Source organism: Sarcophilus harrisii, chromosome 1 (assembly GCF_902635505.1).
Source record: "Sarcophilus harrisii chromosome 1, mSarHar1.11, whole genome shotgun sequence".
Taxonomy (NCBI): Eukaryota; Metazoa; Chordata; class Mammalia; order Dasyuromorphia; family Dasyuridae; genus Sarcophilus; species Sarcophilus harrisii.
The window spans coordinates 122,627,884-122,638,168 of record NC_045426.1 but is presented as its reverse complement, the minus strand read 5'-3'; the positions used below and the strand labels follow the sequence as shown (position 1 = coordinate 122,638,168).

The 10,285-nt window shown below is 39.6% G+C and overlaps 1 protein-coding gene across 6 annotated transcripts in view; it reads left to right on the top strand.

Moving 5' to 3' along the window:
* The first annotated feature begins 8,204 nt into the window (after positions 1–8,204).
* Positions 8,205–10,285, top strand: part of NSMCE1 (NSE1 homolog, SMC5-SMC6 complex component) — a 58,352-nt gene continuing 56,271 nt past the window's right edge. Inside the window, exons 1-2 of one of the 6 annotated variants that reach the window (XM_012543331.3) lie at positions 8,208–8,314; positions 8,885–8,998. Coding sequence is in view for 4 of the 6 variants with exons in the window: in XM_023497893.2 (XP_023353661.1) it covers positions 8,259–8,314 (56 nt within the window). In the remaining 2 variants the exon portion in view is untranslated. The other 5 variants (XM_023497893.2, XM_012543329.3, XM_012543330.2 and 2 more) reach the window with 5 other exon arrangements.

The following is a 10,285-nucleotide window of genomic DNA, read 5'->3' as shown; positions in this document are numbered from 1 at the left end:
ATTCTTTGAGATGATAGTCTCATTTGGTCCCAGAAAATCTCTCCATTTAATAAACTATTAAATTGTTCTCTAATCTCTGTCTCTGGCATTACAAAGATAACAATGTTAGTGATGAGGTCTAGATTTGGGGTACCCAAATGAAAATGAGATCTAGTGGTTGCGCAAGCAGTTCTCTGTAAAGGAATTTACAGACCCGAAAACCTAGATTGATAAAAGAAGTTTATTATGGGGATTGGAAGTAAGGTTAAGAAAATAGGTGAGGATAAAGAGAGGAGCACACTGGAAACACTCCAGTGGGCAGAGAGTCCTTGGGGTGCCAGGCATGGTGCTGGCATGTTTAGCCCTTCTGCAAAGAGAGGGTTTTAGTTTGGCTCTTTTATAATAGGGGGTAGCTTTGGCTACAAGCTGAAGGGGGTTCATATGTGGAGTCCCAGGTTGGCTCCTGGTTGGGTTGCAGCCAGGGTTAGAATTTGAATTGAATTCAATGGGTTTTGGGACTGAGTCATCCCGACCCAGATAACAAAGATGAAACTGTTTGTGTTTGGGGTGGAGTCTCTTCACTGAGGCAGAGCTGAAGCATTTTTCAGAGTTTTGGGGTTCTCTCTTCATTCCCCCCCTCAAGCAGTCAAAACTTAAATTCATTTAAAGGAAAAAGGCTTGGGGCAGTGTCCCTTATTGAGGCAGAGTTGAAGGAGATTTTCTCCTTCAAGGATTTTCAGAGTTTCAGGGTCCCCTCTTCATTAAGGTCCCCAAGTCAGTATCATGGGTATGGTAAAAAAAAAAAAAATCTGCAAATTTAGTTTGTCTCCAAGTTAAGGGGCAAAGATTTATTATGCTGCTGACAAGGCTAAGTTCTGAGGGAATTTTAGCAAAGAATCAGGAGCAAGAATATAATTTTAGTTATGGTATGTGGATGTTATAAAATATTCTTCTGTAAGAAATGGTCAGCAGAATTTCAGAAAGACTTGGAAAGCCTTGCATGAACTGATGCAAAAAGAGAACATTATATACAGCGATAAGATTATATGTTGTGTCACAATTCTTTTAATGTCCGGACCCAGTTTCCCTAATTGTCCTATTTAGTTACTCTGCCTCAGGTTATAACCATTCCCTCTTAATGTTTGATGGGATAAAGGCCTTTATCCATTTTAAACATCATTAGAATATCAGGAGCCTCTCCAGTACCTCCCATTATTTCATCCTAGGTGCCTCCCCGCATTAGGTCATCCCCATCCAGGTACCTCTCCCATTATGTCATTGTTCTTGTTATCCTATAAAAGAATCTTGTATCTGACATTCGCTGCTGGATTCTTTGAGATAATAGTTACATTCAGCCCTTGGACCAAACCATGGATGCATTTGGTCCCAGTCAATTTCTCCTTTTAAATTATTAAATACTCTCTAATCTCTATCTTGCTCAGTTTCTCTAGCATTACAACATATGATCAATTTTGATGGACATAGCTTTTCAAAAATGAGGTGATTCAGGCCAAGTCCAATAGATTTGTGGAGAAAGCCATTTGCATCCAGGAAGAGGACAGAATGTGGATCACAACAGTTTTTTCACCTTTTTATTGGTTGCTTACTTTTTATATTTTTCATTTTTTTCCTTTTTGATCTGATTTTTCTTGTGCATCATGATAAATGTGGAAATATGTATAGAAAAATTGTATATGTTTAACATATTAAATTACTTGCCGTTTAGGTGAGGGAATGGGAGGGAAGGGAGAAAAAATTTAGAGCACAAGGTTTTGCAAGGGTGAATGCTGAAAACTATCTTTGCATGTATTTTGATCTTTGCATGATTTTATGATCTTATGATATGCTAATTTTATGACATAGAGATAAAATTGAGGAGTGGTAGAGGTGGAGTTGCACCCATTATTGAATTCTATGGATTTAGAGGTAGAATTGCAGAGCAGTCTTTGAGGAGTATTGAATTCTAGGGCTTCACTCACTATTGAATTCTCAGAAACTTTATTATTGATCAATACATTGTTATCTGACAGCCATGTTTGTTGCACTTCCAAGGTCAGGTAGCCTTAGGGTTATTGCTACATTCTCCTAGGAAATACACCACATCCTTGAGATATCCATCTACTAGAGTCCCTGACCCCAGCGGCAAAGGCAAAACTATTAATAACTTTTTTTCTAAGATCATTCCAACATAATTAACTCACTTCCATGCATTTGTCTATGTGGGATCCTTATAACTCAGAATAATGAAATTCTTGGGAATTACAGATTTCATTATCTCATAATGAGTCCCTTATGATTTCTCTTTCATGTTTACCTTTCTATGCTTCCCTTAAATCTTATGTTTGAAAGTCAAATTTTGTATTTTTTCTTTGGTTTTTCCACCAAGAATGCTTAAAATTCCTTTTTCAGTAAATCTATTTTTTTCTAGCTTTATTAGAAAAGTTCTTCTTGGTAATAATCTTAGTTCCTTTGCCTTCTAAAATAACATGTTTGATCAGGCCCTCTGTTCCTTCAATATGGTAGATGCTTGACCATAGCTTTATGGTATTTGAATTTTTTTTTCTGGCTACTTGTAATATTTTTTTCTTTGTGAAAAATGGCCTTCAGTGAAGTTTCCTCATTGCTTTACTCTTAATTCTACAAACTCAGCTTTACAATCCATAATGAAATAATGTTAGAGGAATCGTACTAGCCCTTTTTGATTGGATACTTCCAAATTTGATAAAAGGAAATACATAATGAGGTCTTGTAAAATGCAGTATTCTGATAGGTTATAGATTAGCTATGAATAATTAGGGTAATGAAAGATTGATATTGCTTTGCCTTTATTAGTTAACACTAGTAAGAAGATTGTGAGCTTGATTTACCAGCAAATAATGAGGTGAGATAGAGGGTTAGGGATAGGGTTAGGATTAGGACAAAGCAGTGGCTGTGCTCTTTCTCGTGAGAAAGAATAAAGATGTTTTCTGCTCTCTCACTCAGACTCTGAACTTTTGATTCTAGTGGCCATTGCCCCACACATCTTTGACCTTGAAGCTCTAGAATTTGGCTATAATATTCTTGGATGTTTTCATTTGGGGATCTCTTTCAGGAGGTGATTAGTGGGTTATCTAAATTTCTATTTTACCCTTTAGTTCTAGTATATTGGGACAATTTTATAATTTTTGAACTATGATGTTGAGGCTCTTTCTTTGATCATGGCTTTCAGGTAGTACAATAATTCTTTAAAATTTTTTTTTATTCATTTTAAGCTTAAATACAAAATGAGAAAAGAAAAAAAATATACACAGTAAAATATGAGAATACAATACTAAACAGTTTTGGGGAACTCCTTTCTGGCGATGCAGAGATTCTCTGTGAAGGAATTTACAGACCCAAAAACCTAGATTGATAAAAGAGGTTTATTATGGGGATAGGAAGTAAGGTTAGAAATCCTGACAGAGAGGCATAAAGTCTGGTTAGGGAAATAGGTGAGGATAAAGAGAGGATGGCACTGAAAGAGAATATTATTCCAGTGGGCAGATCTATGGAAAATGGAGTTTTGCACTGAGAATACAGTTCTCAGTGGACAGAAAGTCCTGGCAGCAAAGGGAGCTGCCAAGGTCCATCTGCAAAGGATTTTAGTTGATGGAAGCTATTATATTGAGTATCTTAGTGGGGACTGGGACAGCCCCAGCAGAGCAGGTCAGACCCAGTGGGAGTTGGGACAGCTCAAGTTGGCTCAGCTCAACCTGGCTTTCAGCTTGAGCTGAATTTGAATTCAATAGGACTGGAATTCCTTTTGCTAGGTAACAGAAAGAAACTGTCTTGTTTGCTTTCCTTTAGGCAGGGTCCCTCACTGAGGTAGAGTTGAAGGAGATTTTCTCCTTCAAGGATTTTTAGAGTTTTGGGATCCCCTCTTCGATACATATATACATACATGCATACATACATGGTCTTATATATATATGTAAATGTACCTATAAGTAAGACCATACTATGCATATTTCTATTTGACAGTTCTTTCTCTGGAGGTGAACAGCATGATCCTTTATAGGTCTGCCTTCACATGATTTTCCAAATAACCAGCTCATCATTTTTAATATTACAATAGTATTCCATCACAATCATATACCAGCTTGTTCAGCCATTCTCCAATTGAAAAGTACCAATCATTTTAGTCAATCTGATAGATGTAAGATGATTATCTCAAAGTCATTTTAATGTGCATCTCTCTAATCAATGATTTAAAGCATTTTATGTGGTTATTTATAGTTTTGATTTCTTCATCAAAAAATTTCATGTTTATATCCCTTGAAAATTTATCAACTGGAATTACTTGTATTCTTATAAATTTGACAAAATTCTTTACATGTTTGAGAAATGAGATCTTCATCTGAGACTATAAAAGTTTTTAAACTACTCCACTATCTTCTATGAACCTAGATCTCTATCAGCATACTAGTTATCTATGGTTGGTTCTTTCTCATTTTTTTTTACTCATTTTTATTTTTATTTATATCATTTCCAGCAGCTTATTATTATAACCACCTTGCAGTTCCTAAGGTATGGACAACGATGCCTTAAGCCTCAGATCCTTCTTGCTGTTATTTTCTGACCTCTGTCCTAAGGCCCAACCTTGGACACTCCTTACTACCCCTGAGCCATGGTTAGCCTCCACCCTCAGCCATGCTATTCTGCAAACAGTCTTACTTCCTGCAGTCCTGATGGCCACATACTTCAGCTGTCCCCTTTGCCCTGGAATTGAAAACAGAGACTCTGTTGGCCTGCAAGTGCCCACAGCCAGGAGGGTCCTCTCCGGGGTTACTGCACTTATCAGGTGTGTGCTACCATCTTATTCCCCCCGACTTCCCCTCTCCACTCTCCTCCTCCCCGACACCTCCCAAACAAGTCATGTCAGCACAGCAGTGCTTGGCATCCCTTGAGAGTGGAAGATCCTTCAATCTTCTCTTACTCAACTGACTCCCACACTGTCCTGAGGTTAAGGCTGCCTCCCAACACAGCTGATCCGAGGGTTTGTTGTTTATTGATTTGGTGGAATTGGCTTGGAAGTGTTTGTGCTTTACTCAGGCCAAACCTCAGACTCAACCTCAGGTCCTGGAGTCTTCTCTAGTTGTCTTACGGATAACTGCTTTACCTCAACTTATGTTTCTGTTGTTCTATTTTTGATTTGAGATATTCTTGTCTTTTTTGAGGAGGAAATTTGGAGAGTCTGAAGTTTTTTGACCTATTACACCAACTTCCCAGAATTTTCTCCTTGTCTAATAATTCTTAAATTATCCCTCTTTTATCTATTTTCCAGATCAGTCATTTTTCCAATGAGATATTTTGTATTTTTTCATTTTTTTGATTTTGTTTTATTGTTTCTTTATGTCTCATGAAATCATTAGTTTCCACTTGCCCAATTCTAATTTTAAAAGGAATTATTTTATTCATTGAATTTTTTTTCCTTTTTCCATATGGTCTGTTCTGCTTTTTAAGGAGTTAATTTCATCAGTCAAGTTTTGTATCCTTTTTCCATTTGGTAAATTACGTTTTTTAAAATGTTATTTCTTTAGTCATTTCGCTCATTTCTCTATTGAAAAAGGGATACCACACCAGAATTATATCTTTTTGTTCACAAAAATATTCTTGGTCTAGGGACAAAAGTTTTAAGGTCAAGATACTTCTCTGGCCATTATTTCTAAACGGGGGAAGATATCCAAAGATGGACTTGACTCTTCCACCTAATGTCAGTTACATAGAAAACCATCAAAAATAGTGAATAGCAAGTAAATACATTTATCCAGGCAAATAGTGAACAGAAATAGAAGAAATTCTACAGACTGGGGCACACCAGAAAATATACAAGGGTGAATGAGCTTTTTATACATGTGAGCTGATATATTGCTTAGCCAAAAGAGAAATATCAGTTTCACTAAAAGTACTTTTCTGATATCTCTAAGGAAGCCGGATGGAAATCAAAAGCATGCTGAAGCTTCATATTCCCTTACATGTTTGCTATATCCAACATCTTTTTCTCTTTCCTTCATGGAATTGATGTCAAAGAGACTCCTGACCTACTCATGTTCTTTTCTAAAGGAATGAACAATATTGCTCTTCTCCAAACCCCTCAGCCAACTCTGTTCCTCATACAGAGGATTTAATAATAGCTAACATTTATATGGTGCCTGCTATGTGCCAGGCATAGGAATGTGCTAAGTACATTTACAATCACCTTATTTGATGCTCACAATATCTTTGAGAGGTAGATGCCATTATGATTCCCATTTTACAGATGAGGAAAATGAGGCAAGCAACTGATTAAATAAATGACTTGCCCAGGGTCACGCATCTAGTGTCTGAGACCACTTAATTCTAAACTCAGTGCTCCCTCTGCTATGCCTCTTAGCTGCTCTAATTACATTTTCTACTGTCATGGCATTGTTGATTCACATTGAGCTTGTTGTCCACTACTATCCCCAAGTCTTTTCTGACATGATTTTTTTGTTTGTTTGTTTAGTCATGCTACTTGTGCTTTTGATTTTTTTTTGTCCTAAGTATATTATATTTTTTCCTATATTTCACTTTGCTAGAATTTGGCCCATATTTTAGCCAAATGAAATTTTTTTGGATATTGATTTTACTCTCTAACGTATCAGTTTTGCTCAATATGATACTGTAAATGACAGAGCTTTAGTTAGAATATAGACATTTTTATTTCAAGTCTTTTTACTCCATCTTTTTTTTTTTAAACTCCATCTTGAATATGGTGGAGCAGTGTGAGATAAAGGTAGAAATGCAGATCAGAATATGATTGTGAGGGTCCTTGAATGTCAGTTTATTGAATAGGTAGTAGGGAGAAATTAAACTCCTTCATTATTGGGGATTTATGTCCCTTCCTTTCCCTTTTTGAACTCTCCAATACAGCAATGAGTCTTCCATTACTACAGTGGCCAATCAACCAATGTTGTTGAATGACTGACCCATGATAGATAGAGGTAACAGTAAATGCTGGAATTAGGATATGGGACCTTAATTTGTTATAAATAATTATAAATAATTTTTCCTCTCTGGGTTTCAGTTTTCTCATTTGTAAGATTTAGGAATTGAATTACATTATCTCTAAGACCGAAGTGCTTAACCTTTTTTTTTGTATTACAAACCCTTCTGAAAGTCTGGTGAAGCCTATGGATCCTTTCTCTGAATTTTCTAACATATATCTGGGGGAGGGGGTGGGGGGTAAGAGGTGAAAAATTGGAACAAGAGGTTTGGCAATTGTTAATGCTGTAAAGTTACCCATACATATATCCTGTAAATAAAAGGCTATTAAAAAAAAAATAAAATAAAAAAATAAAACTAGCATCTTCCCTCTAAGATCTCCAATTTGTCATCCACGCATCCATTTATATATGCGTACATATATACGTGCGTGTATGCATCTCTCTATCTTGTTTGTACACAGTTGTTTATTCGTTAGGTTGTGCAATGTTGGAGAGAAGGAATGACTTTTCTAGGGGGAGGGGCTTCCCTTGAAATCCCCAGCGCTTTTCTGTCAATAAAGTTATTATAATTAAAAAAACAAACAAACAAACAAACAAAAAAAAGAGATGAGCAAACAACTTCACTAAAAAAAAAAACGCGGCCTTGGCTTTCCGGGCGCGGTCTCTAAACCAAAGCAAAAAAAAAAAAAAACCAACAACAACAACAAAAGAAACCCCCAGTGCCCCGTCCAGCGCCTGGCACACAGTAACCAATGCTTGCTGACGTAACTAGATGTTTGCGCCCTTTCCCCCGCACTCCCGGACTTCCCACGTTCCAGGGCACCTGGCGAGCAGACTCCTTTTCTCCGAGCCCTCCCTAGCTCCGACACCGTCCTACGCTCCTTCCCCACTCCGACATCCTTTGTTTCAGGGTCCGTCTCGGCTCTGAGAATGCGTTCTAACCCCCCCCCCCTCGGCTCAGTCAGACCGTGCTCTAGGTTTCCGGCACTGACGCCACGTGTCCCGCGCGGGGAAGCGAAAGTTTGTTCCTTGGCCTTCCCACACACCCCAGCATCCGGAGGAGAGCAGGGAGGCAGGTGGCTGCCACCGGAAGCGTGGGTGTCATAGAGACCGCGCCCGGAAAGCCAAGGCCGCGTCGCCACAGCAACAGCCGCAGCCACAGCAACAGCCACGCCCTCCCTCCCCTTCCTCTCTAAATTTTCCTTCAGGCGTCCCGGAAGCCGGAAACGGAAACGCGTAACTGCGTGGTCCCTTGGAAGGGGGGGCGTCTCTGGAACGCTTTCTGGGCATTCACCAATGGGGATGCCGCGTGCCTTCCGGTCCCGCCCCCTCCCCTTGCAGGAGCCCGCCAGGTACGGAGTCGTGTGTTGGGGCGCTGGGGGAGCGCCGCTAGGCTCCGTGCTCCTCGCTGTGGCTGGCGGGGGGAGGGGAGTTGGGATTACGGATGGGAGAGGCCGGAGAGCGGGGCGGGGAGCGCCAGGAGGCTGGGAATCGGGAGTAAGTTTTCCGGAGTTCCGCACTCTGGCGTGCCCGAGTCAGACCTTGCAGCCGAGGCCGGCGGTGGCGAGTCGCGAAGTCTCACCTTTGCCGCCCGGGAAGGGAGGGGGGCACGTAGTAGGCGCTTGGGTCTAGAAGCCCGCGCGGCCATAACTTGAGCGTGATTCTCAGAAGCGGAAGGTACCTGAGCTACCGCTCGCGTTATCCCGCTTCCCATTTCTCAGAGGCCCAGAGATAGCATCTACTTGGATTCAGGGCAGGTTTGGGACTAGAACCTGGTACTTGCCCTTAGGGCAGACTCCTCCTTCTCCCCCTCCCCCCACTTCTCCCCCTCCCCCCACTTCCCCCCCCCCCCCCCCCCCCGTATGGGCTTTTTTATTTTAATGGGATGTCTTTTAACTTGGCATTCCTCCCTTACGTTTCAGGGGACAACTCATCGTAGTAGTTCCCGCCAAGTGTTTGCATTTCCCTTCTTGGATCCATCCTGCACAGCTTCAGAGGCTGGAGGATGTCCATGGAAAGTGATGGAGAGACCCACGGTCCAGTACAAGCCTGTGGTGAAAGGGGACAAAAAGGGACATTGTCCCGGTAGAAGGGAAATAGGGATCAAACTGGTTGTAGGGGGCAGGACAGGCCCCCCTCCAACCCCATTTATTTATGAGTTATTCAGCAAGTATTTATTAAAAACCTGTTGTGTTCAAGGTGTGGCTCTGACCTGTGGGAACTATAAAGATAACATTCCATCTAGATTCTGCCATTGAAAAGCCTACTGTCTAATAAGAGAAAGATGCACGTGTTTGTGAAACAGTAGGAAATACTGGTTAAATGAGGATCCTGATTAGAGTCTTAACCTACATTTTCTTTCTTTTTTTTTTTTAAGTTTTTTATTTTCAAAACATAATTTTCCAACATTACCTCTTTTGTTTGTTTGTTTGTTTTTTCCAACATTAACTCTTGCAAAACCTTATGTTCCAAAATTTATCTCCCCTTTCCTCCACCCCTTCCCCTAAATGGTAATTTCTGTCTCACTTTTTGTCTGGTGTGGAACCCTACAAGTAAATAATAGAGTGGTAAATGTTGATCCAACTGAGTAAACATGAAGGATCATTTCTAAATCTGAGCTCAGGGAAGGTGTCCTGGATGAAATGGCCCTTAGAGTAATGTCTGTAGACAGATATGTGAAATGGAGGCAGAGAGCCGGCATGATGAAAAATGTGATGGACCACTTATTTAACTAAGCCCAACAGTTTTGGAGGTGCTTGTATTTTATTACATGTGAGCCGTTGAAAGTTTTTGATTGTGGAAATGGTAATGTTTTCATATATGGATCAGGAAGATTGTTGCGGTAGCCTTAAGGTATAGTATTCTTAGGGAAGAAGAGAAACCAGTCCAGAAGACAAAGAAAGTTCTGTTCAGAGGTAGGAAGGAAATGATCTTGTGAAAGAAGAAAAACAAAGAAATTATAAAGAAAGAGTGAGTGAATAACAGTGTCCTATGCTGCCAAGATAGCTAGGAGGGCCCAGAAATAAATGATGGATTGGAAAAGGGAAGCACTTTTGAGGTATGTTAGAAACAAGACCCCAGACTCAATTTCAAAGTTTGATATTTTATTGGAAGAGTAAGAGAGATTGATTTTATTTTTTTAATTTTTTTTTGTTTTTTTTTTAATTTTTATTTTTTTTCACCTCTTTTTAAAATTTTATTTTATTTAATTAATTTTTTAATTATAGTAACTTTTTATTGACAGAACCCATGCTAGGGTAATTTTTTTACAACATTATCCTTTGCACTTACTTTTGTTCCAATTTTTCCCTCCCACCCTCCAC